This window comes from Rutilus rutilus (genome assembly GCF_951802725.1).
Source record: "Rutilus rutilus genome assembly, chromosome: 1".
Classification (NCBI taxonomy): Eukaryota; Metazoa; Chordata; class Actinopteri; order Cypriniformes; family Leuciscidae; genus Rutilus; species Rutilus rutilus.
Genome location: NC_140209.1, coordinates 56,541,801 through 56,564,240, shown reverse-complemented (window position 1 = coordinate 56,564,240; position 22,440 = coordinate 56,541,801). Strand labels below are relative to the sequence as shown.

The following is a 22,440-nucleotide window of genomic DNA, read 5'->3' as shown; positions in this document are numbered from 1 at the left end:
AAATGCTTTTTTTAATGGTTTGAGCGTTTGTTTTAGTTAACTACAATACTTTTATTTAAATGAACGTCACGTGATCAGCCCTTGATTATTTGTTTATGCATCGTCATATTTATCGTCATATCACAAATATCTCATATATTTCAAATGTTTCAACTCTTTGACTATCATAAACAGCAGATGGTTGCTTAGTCTTGTAAATCTGCATGTGTTCATCATGAGATTTGCCGACAGCCTGACCACCACTTCTGTTTACAAAACTGACTCCCAATACATCACAGCTAATACATAGTTGTGTGAGTTAGAGCGAAAGCTATTTAGCATGAATGCTGGAGGAGAAGGGTGTGTGTGGGTGTGTGGGTGTGTGTTCATATTGTCTTGTTCTTAGAAAGCTGGTCAGCTGGTGTTACAATAATTATGTTCCTTTCACAGCTATGAAGTCAGGCGGGACTCAGCTGAAGCTCATCATGTCATTCCAGAACTACGGACAAGCCCTGTTCAAACCTATGAAGTAAGTGATACTGCAGTCTTTCATTTTTCATGAATGCATTTCCAAGAGAGAACCAGTTTTTTCAGAAAGTTCCTGGCATACTTTCATTTCAAGTGTACTTAAGAGGCGTGGACTAAGCCTTTTGTGTTTCAACAAAAACATGTGGTTCTTCTGTCAGATGTTGAACCAGATTAATGGTTCATGTAGTTGCAGACAGTCTTTATACATGTGTAAAACATAAAAAAAGTATGTTAAAAATAGAATGGTGTCAAGAAATGGGACAGGCTCGAATCTAATTCAAATCGTATCAGGACTCAAACTTCTAACTACTTAAAGCTCCAGTCCGTAACTCTTTTTGTGTTCAAAATTCACAAAATTGATATAATAAGCGAGTACTTCATGAATCCATTTTCCAAAACGTGTTTTTGTCTTTTGTTACTACGTCTACGGTACACCTATACTAAGTTTATATTCTGACTATTTTAGACTGGTTCGGGTCGTACCGCTGCGGAGTGGCCCAGTACCTGCGTGACTCGTCATAGACATAAACAGAGAGAAGTCGCTCCGGCTACAATGTTCTTCCACAAGACCCATGCAGTTCTGTTTATTAACCACTAGAGCGACAAAAGTTACTGACTGCAGCTTTAAACTGATAATTCAATTCTGTCATCATTTACTCACCCTCATGTTGTTCCAAACCCATAAAGGCCTGTTCACACTAAGGACAATAACTATATCTATAACGATAAAGATATCGGTTTAAAAATTGTTCTAAATAAAGAATAGCAGAGTCCACACCACAACTAACAATGATAATTCGAGAAATTATATAGTTGGAATCACTTTCAGAATGATATTTTTCCAGCTGATGAACCATAAATACATTGACAGCCACTCAGAATCCACCCTACTTGAAAGAGCTAGAGCATTTAAAGTGGCAGCGTGCACATATAATAAACAGAATGATATTTTGTGGACGCTAATGTAGTTATTGTTGTAGTTATCTTTGGTTTGCATTGGAAATTGCTAAATCAGCAAAATTACATAGTGGTGTGCCACAGGATTCTATACTAGGGCCTATTTTATTTTAAGGTTCTTTTGATATTTTTTAAAGCGTTGCATGGTATTGCCCCAAAATACTGTATATTGTTGACCTTTTGATACCTTATCAAAATACAAGAAATAAGAGATCTTCTAGTCAAATAATTCTTCCTGCTCCTAAAACTAGATTAAAATCAATGGGTGATAGGGCGTTCTCTGTGGCTGCTCCACGCTTATGGAACCCTCTTCCAAAGCACATTAAATCTTCCCCATCTGTGGATACTTTTACGTCTAGTTTGAAGTCGGATCTTTTTAATATGGCTTTTAGAACTGATTAGAGTTAACAGGTTTTAATTTTGTTTGTGTGACTTCATGTAATTGCTTATGTTGTATTAATTATGCTGGAAAGCACTATGGCCAATGGCAGTTGTTTTAATTGTGCTATAGAAATACAATTTGTATTGTTTTGTATTGATTCTTTATAGTTATCATTGTTGGTGTGAATGGGCCTTTGAATGAAGATAATATGAGATTTCTGTCTCTCCATTGAAAGTCTAAAATCTGATGCTTCACAACTTTCATAGATAGATCGTAAAAGTAATCCATATGAATCAAACGGTTTAATCCTAGTTTTCTCAAGAGACACAGCCGCTTTATATGATGAACAGATTTAACTTAGGCTTTTATGCGCTTATAAACATTGATTGGGCGAAAATACAGAGAACATTCAAAGTTGGTAACGTGAAGCTCAAGCATGAGAACCAATGAGGTTCAGTGAATGCCCTTATTATGATGTTGAACAAAGCGAATGTAAAAAAAAAAAGCAAAGTGTACAGCTATTTACCTAAAAATCCCCAATTGAAAAACTTTTTTTAAACCCACTAAAGATTGCATCTGAACTGAAGGATTATTAGTAACTCCTCAGTTGTGTTCGGCGTTTGTTGGCCGGTAGCATGAGCGTCCGTAAGATCTTTCCGGGTGGGTAATGATCAGTCTGGATTTAATTAACATCGCCAGGCTTACGCATTAATTAAAAACTGCGAGACACTATCACACGCTCTCGGGGATATTTGCCAGAAGAAGCTGTAATAGCACATTACACATAAAACGGGGCGGATCGACGAAGTGTGTCTGCCATATTCCCTCTGTTGAAACAACACTGCCAGGGCTACCTGACTTATTCGTGATCAAATAATTACTATGTGATGGTTGATTGCTTCCACCCAGAGGAAAACCTTCCACCTTTTTTGTTTTTTCTTGTTATTGTTTTGTTTGATTATGCTTTGTCATTTGCCATCTGTGATTTCTTAGTCTTTCTTAGTGGGTACCGACACAAGCATTTGGTGGCTAAACACACACACACACAGAGAGAGAGAGAGAGAGAGGGAGAGAGAGAGAGAGAGAGATATTACAGTAGCATCAGGAGAGGCACAATTCACACACCAGACAAGGTGGCTTATGCATGTTTGGATTAGTGCTCCCTGCTGAAAAAATCACTGGCTTAGGCCATGATGAATTACTGCTGGGATGTACAACATAATACTGTGCAAAGTCTTAGATGATTTTAAGATGTTTATTATTGTCTACCAGTAGGACATGCCAGTTTACATTTCCAAACAGTCGTTTTGCCATTTATTCTAAAAATCCATTTATATTTTTGTATGCACAAGGAGCAGTGTTTATTAGTGATGGGGACGAGACCGCCTATGCCGAGTCCGAGTCAAGACCGAGTCTTTGAAGGGTCGAGTCCGAGTCAAGACCGAGTCCGTTGGTTTTCAAATTCAGTCGAGTCCGAGTCAAGACCGAGTCTTTGAGGAAGCAAGTCCGAGTCGAGACCAAGACCATAAAAACATGTCAGTTTTCATATTCATGATTTAATATCACCCCAGTTAATAATCAACAGTTAGGCCTACAGACTAAGCTAGATTGGGAATTGTTTAGAGGAGCAGTCTTAACGTTAATATGGACTATGCTTTTACTATCATTAAAAAAATCCCTACATGCATCATCTTCTGCCTATTTTTCTAAACTGCTTCAACAGTGCTGCTCTGTCATCAACATGTTAAGCCCACCCTGACTTTTTTAATCATAGTTAGGACATGCAGAGCAAATAAATATTTTCTAGTGGTATGTATTCTAGTGGACTAGTGATGGGGACGAGACCGCCTATGCCGAGTCCGAGTCAAGACCGAGTCTTTGAAGGGTCGAGTCCGAGTCAAGACCGAGTCTTTGAAGGGTCGAGTCCGAGTCAAGACCGAGTCTTTGAAGGGTCGAGTCCGAGTCAAGACCGAGTCTTTGAAGGGTCGAGTCCGAGTCAAGACCGAGTCTTTGAAGGGTCGAGTCCGAGTCAAGACCGAGTCTTTGAAGGGTCGAGTCCGAGTCAAGACCGAGTCTTTGAAGGGTCGAGTCCGAGTCAAGACCGAGTCTTTGAAGGGTCGAGTCCGAGTCAAGACCGAGTCTTTGAAGGAAGTCTTTTGAAGTCCGAGTCGAGTCCGAGAAAGCAGAAATCGGTCTCGAGACCGGACTCGAGTCCGGTACTACATCACTAGTGTTTATATACTATTTAAATAATATTTGAAATAATTTTTATTTTGATATTTTCACTTTTCATTAGAATTTTTGTTTTAGTCATTGTGTAGAGCTTTTGTCATTTTCTTTTATATATTTATATTTAACTTTTTTTTTTTTTTTCAGTTGTAGTTTTAATTTCAACTTATTTTAAGTTAGTTGCTTATTTTATTTATTTGTTACATTTTTCATTTTATCTTCTTTCAGCTTTATTTCAATGACCTATTTTTAGTTTAAGAATGCTTTCACACTTGGTTCGATGACCTGGTCCGAACCATTGTTCGGCTGCTCTTTTTGTGGACTCAGGTACAGTTTGCGCTTGCACTTGAGTTAGGAAAACAGCGCTCAAATTATCCAAACGAACCGAACGCATCAAGGGCCAGATTATCTAACAAACCTTCTTTTGCCGTAAAAAAACTACTGTCAGGATTTACTAAAGATACGCAATGAAAAATAAGCGCTGAAAAGGCGTGGACAGGGTTATTTTTGCGGCTTTCCTTATTGCATATGCATTTGTAGGAGTTTCCCTTTCAGACGCAAAAATTATGGGATTACAGTTTTTAAATGAATCATGTGAGGTGATTTACTAAGTCAGTTTACTGGTATTTGCGCCATTATCTAACGACCAAAAAAAGCATGTCTTAAACCAGATGCTAATTTGCGCTGCTCTTGGTAGATTGCATTGGTCATTATGGAAATTATCCAGCTGCATCTGTGTTCTTTAATTTACGCGTCGTCAGTAGATTACGCGCAGAACTTTCCACTCCCATCTGCGCTTTTTTAGAATTGCGCTCTCATGCTAATTTGCCCTGTTTAGTAAATCTGGCCCTCAGTTCAATGCCCTTGTCCGAACCAGAGTTCGGTTGCTCTCTATGCGGACTCCGGTACGGTTAATGGGTGCGCACTCCAGTTCGGAAAACAGCGTTCACATCACCCAAAGGAACCAAACATCGAACTGGATAATTTCCTGAAATTTGGAAAGCACCAAAGTGCTAGTGTGGAAGAACCCTTAGTTTTAGGAAGTGACAACAACACTGACAAGGAGCCTGACAAAAGATTGTACGATTCACATAGAGATCTGATCTCACCGGCATCGAGTTCATCTGAGATTACATGAAGAGATGGAAAAAAAACGCAGATTAAATCCATGAGAACTGTGGCAATATCACCAAGAGACTTGCAAGTATACCAAGGACAAAAGCTGTTTTAAACACAAAGGGTGATCAAACCACATTTTAATTAGAAGTCAAGGTCATTTTTAAATACAATCTACTTATAACATTTTATTAAAATCTAATGAAGATGAATAAAATCAAAGTGAATATTTATTAAACAAAACAATCTTAGGGAGAGTGACGAACAGTGACGAAACTGAGTGCTAGGCACAAACAACACCAGACAAATAACTGAATGAGCTGAAGGACTGAAATACACAGGGGCTGAATCCGAAATCGCCCCCTAAACCCCAATCACGATTCCATACGTTAGTCCACTAATACAGTTCACTTGAAGGAGTGAATGAAAACGAGTGAGGAATTCGGAAAGCCGTTCAGCTGTCATCGCCTGTACACTGGTTATTACGGTGCAATGTGGGATAGAATGAGTGCACTCGATAATTTCTACAATGGTTTCGGACACCACTACAAATGGCTGTCCCTTCAAATAATGCCCTATTTGAGGGTATACGGGGCGATTTTTTTTTTTACCATGGTAACAAATGAAGAGCGGGAAAATGGAACAGGTAACTGAAGAGAAACAATCTTTGAAAATGTTGTTTTGCACATCCCCTAGTTTGGCGCTAATCTCGTTTGTGGACCAGTATATCCATTGGGTAAACTTGATGGTAAACATTAAATTGGTCATCCAGAATGGAGGAAGGTTTGAATGTACATACACCTACCTAGATGATACACATCTGCTAGGATAACAGTGGCAGAAAAAAGGAACATTGTGTAGGCCTATTGTTTTCTGTTGAAATCCCAGCTTTCATCTAGTTCTCAAGAGAGATCATGAAAGGACACACTATTTTAGTGGAGCGTTTGGCAATGTATGTAATAAAAGCAGTAATTAAACATAATCTCTGACTAGACAGAGACAACAACTGAAAGACTAGACTGACTAATACAAACAGAGTTCTCTTTAGCTGTGTTTCACAATTTTGAGCAATAACACCTTGGAGGTGTTAAAGCATTCATGTTATGCAATGCATTTCTCGGTTTGTGCTGTGAATAATCCTCGCTAAAGAAAGCAAATAGCATCTGCTAAGCTTGAAGAATCATCTATTCATCATATCATTGACATGAATAGCCTTCCATATGGTCCCACTCAAACCATTGAACATCCAGAGCACATGGCCACCCTCACCACAGCAAGTATGCACTTTTTCATCCCGAAGAAAGCTCTTTCCCAGGCTCTACATCCATCTCCCACTACAGGAAGGCTATAGATATATCCAGCTCTAAAAGCTGGGAGTTTTTCCCAGAATCCTCATTGACGGCACGGGGCCACCCTTTCCCTCACCTGCCCCTCTGTGTAGGCGTACTGAGCATCAAAGCTTCTTTTGATGTGCTGCTGCTTCGAGCCGGATGCTAATCTATCTGCCGGCGCATGGAGGGGCAACTGCTCCGGTTCCCGCAGTCTTAGAAAGCCGTGTATGTGTGAGGAATTTATTGAACTTGAGTGATCTGACTGGGATCTAGGTGCAAATGCAGCAATAAATCATTGTGCAACCATTTGCTCTACCTTCTCCATGTTCAGTAAGAGAACAGACCGGTGGGACATGTGCCATGGAAAAGCACTCGTCCCATCAGAATGAGGAAGGAGTAGCTGTACAGGAAAGCCCTGCTCACTGAACGGTTTATTTATGCCACACCACAGCACTGAATACTGATGTTGATCAAAGAACGAGGAAATCAGAGAAAGACAGAGAGACAGTGTAAGTTAAGGCAAGTTTATTTATATAGCACATTTCATACACTATGGCAATTCAAAGTGCTTTACATAGAAAGGAATGAAAATAATCACACTATGGCAATTCAAAGTGCTTTGCATAGAAAATAAACACAAAATAAAGCAAGGGGAATTAATACAGTTATAAAAGGAATTAAAAGAGATAAATGATACAGTTATAAAATGAATTAAAGTAGTAAAAAGATGATACATAGAATAAACGTCTCATATGGCAAAACGCCGGTGTATCTTATTTTGAATATATGTTTGTCTCTTATCCAATTTCCAGTGCCATTTGAGTTTAGAATCAAAAGGAGGATGGAGAAATAAAATACAGTGTAATCAGTCGGACGCACAGTGGCACAGCGCTCATTCAGTAAATGCACAGCTAAACATGTCTGGATTTGAAAGTGACTACTGTAGGAGCACGTCTGATCTCCTCTGGAAGCTGGCTCCAGCTGCGGCTGGCATAATTGCTAAAAGCGGACTCGCCATGCATTGAGTGAACCCTTGGTATTTCTAGTTGATGTGATCCTAATGATCTAAATGATCTGTTAGGTTTATCTTCAGTGAGCATATCTGCAATGTATTGAGGTCCTAGGCCATTGAGTGACTGGAAGCCAGTGTAAAGACCTGAGGACTGGTGTGATGTGTTCATATTTTCTGGTTCTGCTCAGAATCCTGGCGGCAGCGTTCTGTATGAGCTGCAACTGTCTTATGGTCTTTTTGGGAAGGCCAGTGAGGAGTCCATTACAATAATCCACCCTGCTGGTGATGGAAGCATGCACAAGTTTCTCTAAGTCTGGTCTGGAAACAAAGCATCTAATTCTTGCAATATTTTTGAGATGATAGTATGCTGATTTAGTTATTGCTTTAACATGACTACTGAAGCTAAGTTCTGACTCCAGAATCACACCGAGATTCATCTTTAGTTGTTTGACCCCTAGCCTCAAGGTATGCGTTCACCTTGAGAACTTCATCTTTGTTTCCAAACGCAATGACTTCAGTTTTGTCTTTGTTTTTTGGCATATCCAACTGGTGACTTCATCAATGCATTGGCACAGGGAGTCAATGGCGCTGTAGTCGTTAGGCACAACTAATTCCATATATTATACATTTATGTTAAGTAGCTCACACTTTAGCATACTTTTAAAAAGAATGCTTTTTACGGAAATAATGTACTTTAAGAAATGTACTGAAATACGAATTGAATGTAATGTTTTCTGACACTTAATTGCATGTTATTTACAATTAAATGAAAATGTATCATAGTTTAAATGTATAATATATGGGATTAGTTGTGCTGTTTTAATTTACATATTTATATTTCATTTCATAGACTTCTATTGCCTTTTAAATGTGTTTAAAGTGCACTGCCAAATACATTGGCAATCATTTACTGTATGGTAAACTAAAAATATACCTTAAAGGTTTAGTTCACCCAAAAATGAAAATTCTGTCATTAATTTCATTCATTTTCATGTTGTGAGACTTTCGTTCATCTTTAGTGAAGATATTTTTAATGAAATCTGAGAGAGATCTGTCCCTCCATTGACTGTCTACACAACTACCACTTTCAAGCCCCAGAAAGCTAGTAAAGACATCATTAAAGTAATCCATGAGACTCCAGGGATTTAACCTCAATTTTATGAAGCAACTCGAGTGCTTTGTTTACGAACAAAATTATGCATCACGATAATGATGTTATAACAATTACAGAAGAATAAAATAAAGCATATTTTGTTACCTTGGAAGGGTTCAGTTTGAGCAGATGTTTCATACCATCATCACTGTCCTTGTCAGAGCTCATTTCCCAATACATTCAACACCTGGCTCATATTCACGATCTCAAACACATTCTCAAAACTATTGTTTTCAACATCTTTCAAAAACATGATAGCTTCTTCACCAGATCCACCATCATGTGACAGTGACACTAATATTTGATTGCGTTCAGTACTTGCTCTGCAGTAAATCACCAAGCCATTTCAAGGTTTGCTGTTGAACTTCCTATTCTTTTGTTTTCTGCCTGCTGTAAATATGAGTGAAATGTCACTTCATCATTGTGTATCAGACATTGTCACCTTGTGTAATAACTTGGTACTAACCCTGAACCTACCCCTAAACTTACCCTTAACCCATGTAGTTTCCCAGTACTTTCTTAAGTAAGTACACTGAAAGTATACATATGTGCATGTACAGTAAACTAAAGTGCAACAAAGAAGTTCTAACTTTTAAAAATGAGTGAGGAGGAGGACAGTGAATGACGTCCCGGGACACTAAAAACCCGAGGTATGCGTTTAAGGGTTAATATGAGTCCAAAAACAAAAATAGGCCAAAAATCCATTGTAGAAATAAGGGGAAAATTTATAAACAACACTATATATGAGTTAAAAAGGGTTATTAATATTGCATCTAGTGGTGTTTATTATTTTATTCTCAGTTCTGCTGTACCCAGGGTTGTAATGTTAAATTTTTTCCTCATTTTGATTCCGAGGGAATATGTGAACTGATAAAACATGCCTTGAAGGTGATTGTAAGATTCTTTGGATAACAGCATTTGCCAAGTGCATAAATGCATATATGCAACAACTTTTTATTTTCATCTCCTATATTGGGATTCCAGCCTTGATTATCAGACCCACCCATTATTCACTCCCTGACTTCAGGATTGTATCCTGACTTCTTAATTCAGAGGCCAATGATTGGTTAATAGGAATATTCCAGGACCATCGAGAGTGTTGCTTAAGGAAAATGTCCTACTTGGATAAACCATGTTATGAACCCTCAAACAGTTCTCTTTTACTCACAGGATGGAAGTTTGTTCTGTGAGCAGCTCTTTCAAGTGTGTGCCAGTCTAGATGTGTCTCAACAGGAGCAAAAAAATCTCACACAGCAAAATAGCTTGTGGATCTTTAAGCTACAAGCCAAGTTTGAGGTTTCCACTCCTTTGATGTTAATGATTTTTTTCCTCGAATTGGTTCTGAAATTGCTGCTGTGCTTTGATATGAACTCTCACAGCAGCAACAACCAAAGACTTTTCAGCTACAGCTTTCGTGCATGCAACGCTGTAATGTAGAATATGTTCATGTCATGTAGAATATTACATGCATATCACGAGATACAATCACATGATTCCTACTGTCACTGTGTGTGGCTTCACTGTGGTACCAGCTTCCAGTAAGATCTGTTGTAGGCTATGCGCACACTTATTGTCTTGTATTGCTACGTATGAGGCCAGATTGGATCTATCTTTACCTTATTGATGAATGTCAGGTAGGTTTCTGAAATGGGAAAGGATTTTGCTAAAGCACAATGCGTGTCAAAACCTGCGCTGAGGACTTTCAGAGTAAGCAGGGTCTGTGTTGTTTTGGAATGCAGATGAAAAACCCAGTTGGAAAATCCAGGTTTATTCCCAGCTTCAGATGCGTTTTGTCATGTAAATTGTAAAAAAGAAGAAAGAAAAATGGAGAGAGTTTTTTTGATTGAAAGTGTAGGCAGGAATAAATAAAAAGATGCATGATAAAACATGTTTTATGGTCAATGGATAAGCGTATTTAAAATAAATAAATAAAAACACTACATTTGCTGCATTACATTGAATCTCATATTGAAATATTCTGGTATAGTAAAAGAGGCTTAGAATATTTTAGGTTCAAATCCTGTTACGGCAGTTCACATGTCAAACTCCATGAAATATGACAACTGGGGTAATGTTTAGCGCACACTGTCTGAGCCCTCAGCCGTAGCAGGAAGTTAAGCTGAAGTGATGCATTTATGTGTGGAGAAGGGTTGGATTTTTACGAGTGGCAGACGTGGGACCTTCTGAAAGACACGATGTTTAGGGATTACAGAATGTCAAATCTGACTAAAAGAGATTGTTGATGATGCAACCAGATCTAGAAAACACAAAAATTCTAGTTAACCCTAATGAGAAAAGTGCTAAATGTTTAAATTTAGGACTAAGGGGTCAAAGTTTTGCCGGTTAGCATGGTTACCATTAGCATTTTGCTCTATTGATGGCCTTTCAAAAGTTTATACGCGTATTTTTTCATTAAGATTAATGGTAACACTAACTGCTAACATCTAATTATAGACCTCCTTTATGAAACTGTGTTTTTTGGTTGTTTTTACACAACTTCTGTAAAAAGGAAGACAAATGTTATTATTAGATTCTTCTTGATTTAGTTTTGACAGTTTATTTTGGTTTGCCTTGCTTGACACAAGAACAACCCGCCAAAGTCGTTGGTTAAACCCAAGCTATCCAGTCGTGTCTGTATGATTTCCAAGTCCTCCCAAGCAGAAATCATTTATGCTGGAGCCCCTGAGGAGGGTCAAAGAAACTTCCATTAACGCATGCATTTCTGAAGCGATGCAGGCTGCTCGTAGCCAGCGAACAGTGAATCAACATGTCAAAGCACATTGTATGCCTTATTCCTGACAGCTGTCTCGCACAGCTGCACAGCTTTCTGCACTGATCCAGGGTCTGTGCACAGAGGGAAGTCTGTTTCTCAGCTCAGATGAGTGTGTGTGTGTGTGTGTGGTAAATTCCAAGTGTTGACATCTCAAGGCTAATAGTCCAATTGGATTTGAAGAACGTCCTTTGCAAAAATATTACCATGGTAACTATAGTGACTAAATATGCATTAAATGTGGACATTATGCTTTGGTTTATAACCGATAGAAAACCCTTTTTTTTTTTTTCAAACAGACCCTGATAAAATGTCTACTATTTAATAAAATATCCGCAATATATATGTTGTTTTCCATTTTTAGATGCTTTTCCTTCTAGTGTAGATACAAAATCTACCAGCAAGGGGCTAATGCTAACCAGCCCCACCTTGACCCCTTGGTTACCACAGATTTAAAGTTGTTTAAATAACTGTAGCTGTATCTGGTCCTACTCGACTGCTCTGTGCCAGATTTTAACCAGAATCAACCGGCATGGGAAGCTATAGATGCAGACTCTAGCGTCAGTTGCTAGTATGCCACCTGTTAGCAGAGGAGTGAGGTTTACCAGAGCAGCTCTATTAATCTCAGCCTTTGAACACTCACTCCCATCCGGGTCATGGCACCAATGAAACTGGTCCTATTCTATAAAACCAGCATTAAACCAGCATGGGAGGCTAAAGGACACAGCCTGTAGCTTTAGTTGTAAGCATGCCTCTTGATGACACGGGAGTGAGGTTTACCTGGACAGCTCTTACTATCTGGCCTCCGTTACACTCACTCCCCTAAAGCTCACTCCCATCCGGATCACGGCACCAATGAAACTAGTCCTACTCGTAACGTAACGGATTTGAACCAGCATCAACTGGCATGGGAGACTAAAGGACGTAGCCTTTAGGGTCAGTCACTAGCACGTTTTTTTTTTTTTTCTCCATTCTGTTACTTGATGGAGTTTTGGTTCCTTGCCACTGTCACCTTGGCTTTTGGCTTGCTTAGTTGGGGACATTTAATGAGTTTTTTTTTTTTTTTTTTTTTTTTTTAAACAAACTTTGTTGCATTATTTTCTTGTTATCAATGTAAAGCTGCTTTGAAACAATCTATTGTAAAAAACTCTATATGAATAAAGGTAACTTGACTTGATTCTTGAGTCCAGGGGAGTGAGGTTTACCTGCACAGCTCTTACTATCTGGCCTCTGTTACACCTATACCCCTAAACCTCCCTCCCATACGGGTCACGGCACCAACTAAACTGGTCCTACTCTCACTGTAATGAGTGGGATTAAAACCAGCATCAAACCATCATGGAAGGCTAAAGGACTAAACCTGTAGCTTTAGTTGCAAGCACGCTTGTTAATGACATGGGAGTGAGGTTTACCTGCACAGCTCTTACTATCTGGCCTCCCCTAAAGCTCACTCCCATCCGGGTCACGGCACCAAATTAACTGGTCCTACTCGCACTGTAACGAGTGAGATTTGAATCAGCATCAACCGGAATGGGAGACTAAAGGAGGCGACCTCTAGCGTCAGTCACTAGCACGCCTATTGAGTCCAGGGGAGTGAGGTTTACCTGTACAGCTCTTACTATCTGGCATCCGTTACACCTATCTCCCTAAAGCTCAATCACATTTGGGTCACGGCACCAATGCAACTGGTCCTACTCTCGCCGTAATGAGTGGGATTTGAACCAGCATTAACTGGCATGGGAGACTAAAGGATGCAGCCTCTATTATCAGTCACTAGCATGCCTCTTGAGTCCAGGGGAGTGAGGTTTACCTGCACAGCTCTTACTATCTGGCCTCCCCTAAAGCTCACTCCCATCCGGGTCACGGCACCAAATTAGCTGGTCCTACTCGCACTGTAACGAGTGAGATTTGAATCAGCATCAACCGGAATGGGAGACTAAAGGAGGCAACCTCTAGTGTCAGTCACTAGCACGCCTATTGAGTCCAGGGGAGTGAGGTTTACCTGTACAGCTCTTACTATCTGGCATCCGTTACACCTATCTCCCTAAAGCTCAATCACATTTGGGTCACGGCACCAATGCAACTGGTCCTACTCTCGCCGTAATGAGTGGGATTTGAACCAGCATTAACTGGCATGGGAGACTAAAGGATGCAGCCTCTATTATCAGTCACTAGCACGCCTCTTGAGTCCAGGGGAGTGAGGTTTACCTGCACAGCTCTTACTATACCCCCTAAAGCTCACTCCCATCGAGGTCACGGCACCAATGCAACTAGTCCTTCTGAGTGGGATTCATAGCAGCATCAATCAGCGTGGGAGGCATATGCGGTAACAAGGACACAAAAAAATTCCACAGCTTCTAGCGTCAGTTTCTAGGGTAGTGGAGTGAGGTTTACTTGCACAGCTCTTCCTAGCTCGCCTCCGTTACATAGTCACTATGGTATTTTGATTTACAGCAAATTGTGGTGTACTCTATCACTGTTGCTGATTTGATTACATAATTTGCATTACTTCATGAGTGGTTCATTGCCTCGTGAAATATATTAGATAGACAGTCCTGTACTGTACCTTTGTCTTCTTGGTTTATGTATTTTGTTTCTTAAATGAATCATTAGTGTTTTTTAACAAATTCCTGTGAAAATGAATAGGAATATAGTTACAGAACGAATGCCATTGTAAACGTGGGCAGTCACTGTTGCACACCACAGCTTAGTGACTCAGCTTAACAATGGCAAAGGGGAAATCTGACGCTAGCTCTGAATTCGTTGAGCACTAGCCCTTGTTCTTTCAGTTACACCTCATCTTCCTCCAGAAAAACCATAGTACAATTTATCTCCCTGATAGTATGTTGTTGTGCACCAGGGAGCCATCCAACAGGAGCTGTGCTATCAAACACTGTGGCTTTTCTGGGCACATCAAGAATCGATTTGTTAGTTCTGACTTTTATGGTGCAAAACAAACTTGTTCAAAAACTTCTGGCGAATCACCTGGGATTGATGAAGGTTCATCTTCTCACTTGGAGCCAAAAACACGAAGGGAGGGGGTGGTGGATTATTTTCTGAATTCCTCCTGGCTGTTGTGGGATGGAATTACTTCCTAGTTATACTGGGGAATTATCAAGAGAAGAGTGTCTATTGTGTGTTTGTGAAACTACCGTCCTCAGACGATATGTCATTAACTTGGATATGGCTTGTTTGGATGTTTGAAACATGTTAGTCACATTTTATCTTGGTCAGATTCCCCCACCCCTCCCCCGTGAGTCATGCTTCACACGCTGCATGTAATGCTGGGAACCGCATCTGCAGTAAAGTTGAGTGGTTCCTGCTTCACAATCTCAGCATTGTGTTTTAGTTTCAGTTTGGGCTGCTCAGCGAACGTGACCCTCGGCCCACCCCCTCATCTCTCATTCCCCTCTTTGTGATTCCATCTGTAAGATGGCAGGCAGTCAAAACACGCTCAGATAACAGCCCTCTCCCTTTTTCTTTCTCTCTCTCATGAGCATACGCTCACTGACTTTGTATGACTGTCCTCTCAGTTCCTCTTTTCCTCTAACCTCCTGTCTGCCTCACTCTGTCCTTGTCTAACTATCTCTCTTCATGTCCACTTGTCTCTCTCTCCTATCCTTTTGACCTGTCTTTCGTCTTCCCTCTCTACCTGTCTTAATTCCTCCCACCCTATACCTGCTCGCTCCCTCGCTCGCTTCCTCCATGTCCCCACACCTTCATATCTCTCCCTCCCTTTTGACTTCTCTCCCTTTCTACCTGTTGTGCTCACATACTTTCCCATTCTACATGTCTCTCTTTTTCTCTGATTCTCTACCTGCCTCTCTTTCCCTAATTCTTCCTGTCTGTTTCTTTTATCCTCCCTCTCTACATTTTTCTCACTCTACCCATCTCTTTTTCTTCCTGCCTCTCCAGATGATTTTCTCACCCTCTCACACTGACTACGTTTACATGCAGCCAATAACCCGTTCAAAACCGGGATATTAGCAATAACCCGGTCGCGCACGGCCATGTAAACACCGGCAAAAACCCGGATATGCTCATATCCCGGTTTTTAAAAACCCGGATATTACCCCTGGGGTACCCCTTTTCTAACCCGAATATTTGGTCATGTAAACGCGTATCGGCATATCCCCATCAAAAGGAACATTGATTTGTGTTCTGCGCATGTTCTATTCGCAAGGAATCTTGGTCTTTTGAGTAGAGACGGCGCATACAGAAACCCGCGTGCAGTATCCCGGAAGTAAACAAGAAGTAGAGGTTAACATGGCGAGATGCAGCACAGCAACACACTTTTGGAGCGAGAAGGAAAGCGCAAACAAAGGCGATCGCTATCTGCCCCGAACTATTCATTATCCGGGTGCTGCTGCTGTTGTTGTTGTCTTTGGATACAGGAAGAAGAATTGGAAATGACGCATATTGCGTCTTAAGGTTGTCCGTACGTCCTGACGCTAACCGTGCGTCGCCGTTTACATCGGGATATTCCCAACTGATTACAAATTCCATGTATACAGGAGTAACTCTCTCTGCTCACGCATGTAAACGGGTTATTCCGAATGTTTCAGAAACCCAAATAGTGACCCTAACCCGACCATAACCCGGATATTGGCTGCATGTAAACGTAGTCACTGTATATATTTTATGACCGTCTCTCTACCTGTCTCTCTACCTGTCTCTCTACCTGTCTCTCTATCTCCGCCTTTTTTTTCTCTCTACAAGTCTCTCACCTTTCGACTCTACCTATCACTCTCAATTATTTTTTACTTGTTTCTTTTTCTCTACCTGTCTCTCTCTTCCTTCCTCTGTACATGTCTGTCTTCCATTGCTATTCCTGTCTTTCTTCCTCTCTACCTGTTCACGTCTCACTCCCTCTCGTTTTGTATCTCTCCTTCCCTCCCCCTCTGCTTCTCTACCCGTCTCTCTCTACCTGTCTCTCTACTTATCTTTTTTCCTCTCTGTCTGTATCTCTTTCTCCACCTGTGGTTCTCTCTACCTGTATCTCACCCTCCTACTCTACCATCACTTTCTATATTCTTTTACCTGTCTGTCTTTCTCTCTCTCTCTCTCTCTCTCTCTCTCTCTCTCTCTCTCTCTCTCTCTCTCTCTCTCTCTCTCTCCTTTTAGACTGTCTCTCTCTTCCTTCTCTACCTGTCTGTCTCTCACTCCCAATTATTTTGTCTCTCTCCTTCCCTCTCTCCCTTCTCTACCTGTCTCTCTTTCTCTGTCTGTCTCTCTACCTGTCTCTCTTTCTGCTTTTTTTCTCTACCTGAGAAAAAAAAAACTTAAGTGATCTCTCTCTCCATTCATCTTTACTTGGCTCTCTTCCTCTTCCTGCCAGTTTCTCTATTTCTGGTCAGTCTCTCTCTTCCTCCCTCTGTACGTTTCTCATTTCCTCTAAATACTGTATATTGTCTCCCACTACCTCTCGTCTTGTCTCTCTCCTTCCCTCTCTGCCTGTCTGTCTCTCACTACCTCTCTCTCGTCCTCCCATTCTACCTGTCTCTTTTTTTCTTTCTTTCTTTCAGGACTTTTTTTGTCTCATATCTTCACTGCTCTCTGCCCTCGGATCTGCTGAATTGTATGTGACAAAGGGAAATGTGTGTCAGAATTAATCAGTGGACTTGAGCAATAAAAACCTCAGCAATCTCACCCCTGCAGACAATGAGCTGAGTAACTACTGAAGCACAGAAACAGCAATGCGGACTTAAAGGACTTTTTAATCTCATCCCCAGTCATCAATACGCTTTGCACATGTTTCCAGAACATTATAAAGAGGATTTTGAAAAAGTTTCAAGCATATTTGTTATATCATTATAGCAACCACCCTGATCCATCCGTGATCTGCCCATCATAAATGATGTGTGAGAAAGCAGATGGTCCATTGTGTATTAAGATTGATCTGTCCGTCCTCTTTCATTACAGCAGACGCCAGTCAAACTTGCAGTTCTAATCATCTTGTGCTACCAAAAAAAATGATCAATTGAAATTCCCTATCATCTTGCTTTTTCTTTCTGTGCCATTAAAAACAGGACGTGTTCTGGCTAAGGATTTTTGCCAGCGTATCTTGTGGTTTCATCTCTGTTTGGGCAACACAGCCCATTTCACCTCGTCCACATAATTCGAAACTATTTCCAGAATGTCTATCTTTTTATATTTCCAGATATTCTATTTTATGAAAAGCAATGCCGTATATCTTTGTACCGCAGCTACTTACACTTGACTGTTGTTCTAGTGTAAAGCCACAGAGTGTTTCTGTTGGCTTGAAGGAATGCTCTGGGTTTATCTAAATCGACATTATCTGCGGCATGCTGCTGATTACCACAGACAACTATTTTGAACCGTCTCTCAGTGTGTACAAACAAAAAACATGTTGACAGAAATACACTTACATTGGAGGTCTATGGGGAATTGTTGTGCGTTTACCCGCATACTTCCACTGCAAGTACTGTAACCAAGAATGCATTCTTTGTTTGTTGGCATCTGCATAGCGCAGATGTTGATAAAGACGATAGCAACAGTTCACCCAAAAAGTCATACTTACTCTTCATGTTGTTCCAGATCTAAATGTAGGCTATTTTTCTTTTCTTTTCTTTCAAATGGAGATTAGAAAATAACCATAAATGCATCATAAGTAGTCATTACTGCCTTTTTGACTCTGCACCCTTAAAAATAAAGGTTCCAAAACTGTGTTTTTGCAATGATGCCATAGAAGAACCATTTTCGGTTCCTCAAAGAACCTTTCAGTGAACAGTTCTTAAAAGAAGCCTTTTTTTAATCTTAGTTTGAAGAATATTTTAATAATCTGAAGAACCTTTTCCCACTATTAAGACCATTTTGTGGAATGGACAGGTTCTGTGAATGTTCGTGGAACTTTATTTTGAAGAGTCTGCATTATTAGCAGCTTCAAGAAACTGAATGAGAAAAGAATGGAGCGTATAATAATGGCCCACACGAGCTGACAAATCGGTGATCTCACGGCTTTGAGTTTGAGATTATCTCCAGACAAGTTCATTAATCCTCTCATGTTAATGAAAAGAACAGATACAGCTTCCCTGACAGCATGTCAAGCCCCAGTAATCTGGGGTGTGCAGAAAATGTGCAATAACCTGCACGTTCAGCCTCAGGATCGAGACTCTAAAGGAAAAGGATGGAGACAAATAACAGTAATATCTCACAGTACAGCTTTAAGATCAACTCAGGTTGAGGCACTTCACATTGTACCATACATGCTTTATTAAAATTTCAAACAGTAATTGTCCCCTAATTGTGTAATTTAATGTCTCGGATTATGCCGACCCTGTTTTTGCAATTAATTGTGCATAGGTGCTAAAAAATTTCACTTGTGTTTCCACTCATGCTAATGATACATTCGTTTAGATGTGTGGCTTCTTCAATTATGGTAAATGTTATGGATGAATGCATTTAAATTAACCAAGGAAAATTTAAGAGCACATTAGGGGGAGAAAAAATGATTCATTCCCGCACTTTGTGATCATTAAATCAGTGCCATGGTGGTAGATTTCACTTCTAGACACCTTTTACAAAAAGAAAAAGCACTTGAATATCTCTAACCGCTGTTGTACCTCCAATTAAAATGACAAAGTACGGCTTTAATAAATGAAGGGATACAGGGACTAAGAGTGATGTCTTAACAAAGAAGAGGTAAAGAGAGGCCAAGACTTCTCAAAGTTACACTAGTACTGGAATATGCTCCAGCTACATCTTAATTATGCCTTTTTCTCAAGCATGAAGGAGTGTAGCAATCATTATCTCTACACAAACCCTTTCTTTTTGCTCATTCTAGCCAGGATGTCGTCAGATCTCAGATCATCAGGTCATGTATCACTTGGTCTAAGATGAAGAATTGTAATCCTACAGCTTGGCTTTTTAATCCTGCTTCTGCAGAGCAGCAATTAGTGCTGGTTGAAAATGTTTCAGTCTTTTGCTGATATTCAATATATATCACAATCGTAAACATTTTAGTTAGTTTTAATTAGACCGACCATTCAACCAAACACCCATTGCTGTCATTAAGATTCATACTAATTCAGAACAAAAACAGAATAATAATATTGAGTTCAAAATAATCATCTAACGCATGCTTTCCACAATTTTTTAATAAATTAAAACAATAGGTTACACTTTATTTGAATGTGTCCTTGTGTCCTTGTAATACTAGCTGCAGTTTTTCTGCACATTTAGCCATTGTTATTGCCATGAACTAGTTCTGCTTGAAGGTATAGCTGAACTGCCATGGACAGAGATGCTTTTTTCTTTCTAACTCAGCTCAGGAACAAAATGATGTCTTATAATGGTGCTAAAGGCCCTCAGCCATCTTGCCTAAATGGCTTTATTTGAGAAGTGTTTCAGTCCTTGCACACAATTGCCGACGACAGGTTCTCCAAGCACACTATGCTTTTTCTTTGAACTAAAGGAGAAATCAAGTCGTGCTGTAATCAAGCAAACACCATTGAGAGGCCTAAAAGTGTTACTTGAGTTTGGAGAGTGAAGACTGAAAAGACCTTCCAGAGATTTTAATGTATAGCATTGATACCTGCAAGTGCCTGAAAGAACCTCCAGATTCAGTTATAGCAGTAAATGGGTCTCATATCCCAAAGAGTGGCTGAGGGCCTTTAACAAGCCTAGTTTTTTGTTATTTTATTTTTTTATCCCTTTATCCTGGAAAGCCACCGCTATCCACCCTCATTCCAGCATGACCACAAACCACTAAATGCTGTTTATGTATTTGTTCTATTTATGTATTAGATACAGTTTTAGAAACCATACAAGATGATGGGTTTACTAACATTGTATCAGATGAATTATTTTTTTAAATGTATTTATTTTAAAGCAGGCCTCTTCAAGAGGTTCAAATCGAAGTTTTCATATACAGTATGCATATACAGTAGCTATATAGCAGTGGTTCTCAAACCTGTCCTGGCGTACCCCCAACACTGCACGTTTTCTTTGTCGCCCTAATCAAACACACCTGATTCAACTCATCAGCTCATTATAACATGGGTGAATGAGCTGATGAGTTGAATCAGGTGTGTTTTATTAGGGAGACAAAGAAAACGTGCAGTGTTGGGGGTACGCCAGGACAGGTTTGAGAACCACTGCTATATAGGGTTCACTATACATCATATTAAACAATTAACAATTGAAAAGAACGTGGCTGACAAGCTCCTTGAGGGTCTGAAACTGAGCACACACTTTTTGGATTCTGGAAGACAAAATCTTACACAACACAAAACATCTGCATAAAAAAAACAAAAAAAAAAACTTCATAACCATTCACTTGACAGCTAAATAAAAGAATCTAAATCAACAGGAATTCTATTATGAATCATGTGCCACCGGTAAATAACGTTTTAATGAGCATCAGGCTATTTTAATTAAGAGGGTCAGTTGTCCCAAGGGGGGTGCAGTGTATTCTTAGGTTGTTGTTGTTGAACTCTACGGAAAGAGCCCAAAATTGAAAGCTGTGAAAAGCCACACTGCTATTGTGGTAGTTTCTGTGGCACATTTGGTTTGTTGTTGTTTAAGTTGACACAGATAGAGAGTTGACAGAACATGCTCTCCATATCTCTTTCTCTCTCTCCCTCTTTCACTCCTTCTCTCTTTGTGTCGCCGTTTTTCTTTTTCGTTCTCACTAGATTTGTTGATCAGATCTTAGCGGCTGCCAGATTCTCACAGCTTTCGACTTCGTCTAACGACTTTTAACTCCACTTCAAAACATAAAGCCTTTCCCAAAGCCTTCAACACCGTGCATGAAGAGAACAACTCTGCAGAGATTCATTAGTCAGATGTTAAGAGTCAAATGTTAAGAGGAGTTTGTCTGAGAGGATAACTTTAGACAAGAGTTGACAAAGCCAGAGCCCATCTGGTAACTCAAAAGCCCAAAGTGATTCAGATTATTTCCAATTAGTATTGGCATATTTATCTTTGCATCTCAACAAGAAACTTAAGCAAAATTCAGCTTAAGATACTATAGTTGTGATTTGGAACATGGTATCTGGTGTCTAGCTGATCCAGGCTGGTCAATAGCTGGTCTAAAATGGTTATTAATTTCTCCAAGCTGGTCATTAACTGATCTAAAATGGTTATTAATTGGTCGATATCTGGTTTAAATTGTTATTATTGGTCCGAGCTGGTAGTTAGTTGGTATAAAATGGTTATTTATTGATCCAAGCTGGTCATTAGATTGTCTAAAATGGTTCTTATTGGTCCAAGCTGGTCATTAGATGGAATAAAAGTTATTAATTGGTCCTGGTCATTAGCTGGTATAAAATGGTTATAAATTGATCGTGGTCATTATCTGGTATAAAATGGTTATTAATTGTCCCTGGTCATTAGCTGGTATAACATGGTTATTAATTGGTCCAAACTGATCATTAGCTGGTCTAAAATGGCTTTTATTGGTCCAAGCTGGTCATTGGCTGGTATAAAATGGTTATTAATTGGTCCATGCTGGTCATTAGATTGTCTAAAATGGTTATTAATTGGTCAAAGCTGGTCATTAGCTGGTATAAAATGGTTATTAATTGGTCCAAGCTCGTCATTAGCTGGTAAAAAAAAAAAAAAAGGTTATTAATTGGTCCAAGCTGGTTATTACTGTAGCTGGTATAAAATGGTTAATAGTTGGACCAGCTGGTATTCATTAGATTGTCTAAAATGGTTCTTATTGGTCCAAGCTGGTCATTAGCTTGTATAAAATGGTTATTAGCTGTTCCAAGCTGTGTTTTTTTTTTTTTCTGCTCTAATATTATCATTAGCTTGTTCAATCTGGTCAATAGCTGTTCTAAAATGGTTATCAATTGGTCAAAGCTGGTCATTAGCTGGTCTAAAATGGTACTTATTGGTCCAAGCTAGTCATTAGCTGGTATAAAATGGTTATTAGCTGGTCCAAGTTGTTTGTTTTTTTCTATTTTTTTTCTATTTCTGCTCTAATATTATCATTAGCTTGTTCAATCTGGTCAATAG

The 22,440-nt window shown here is 39.6% G+C and overlaps 1 protein-coding gene across 1 annotated transcript in view; it reads left to right on the top strand.

Moving 5' to 3' along the window:
- Positions 1-22,440, top strand: part of fam20ca (FAM20C golgi associated secretory pathway kinase a) — an 80,874-nt gene that overhangs the window by 10,482 nt on the left and 47,952 nt on the right. The window contains exon 3 of the mRNA XM_084408379.1: positions 430-508. Within this exon, the coding sequence (XP_084264505.1) occupies positions 430-508 (79 nt within the window). The remainder of the gene's footprint in view (positions 1-429; positions 509-22,440) is intronic.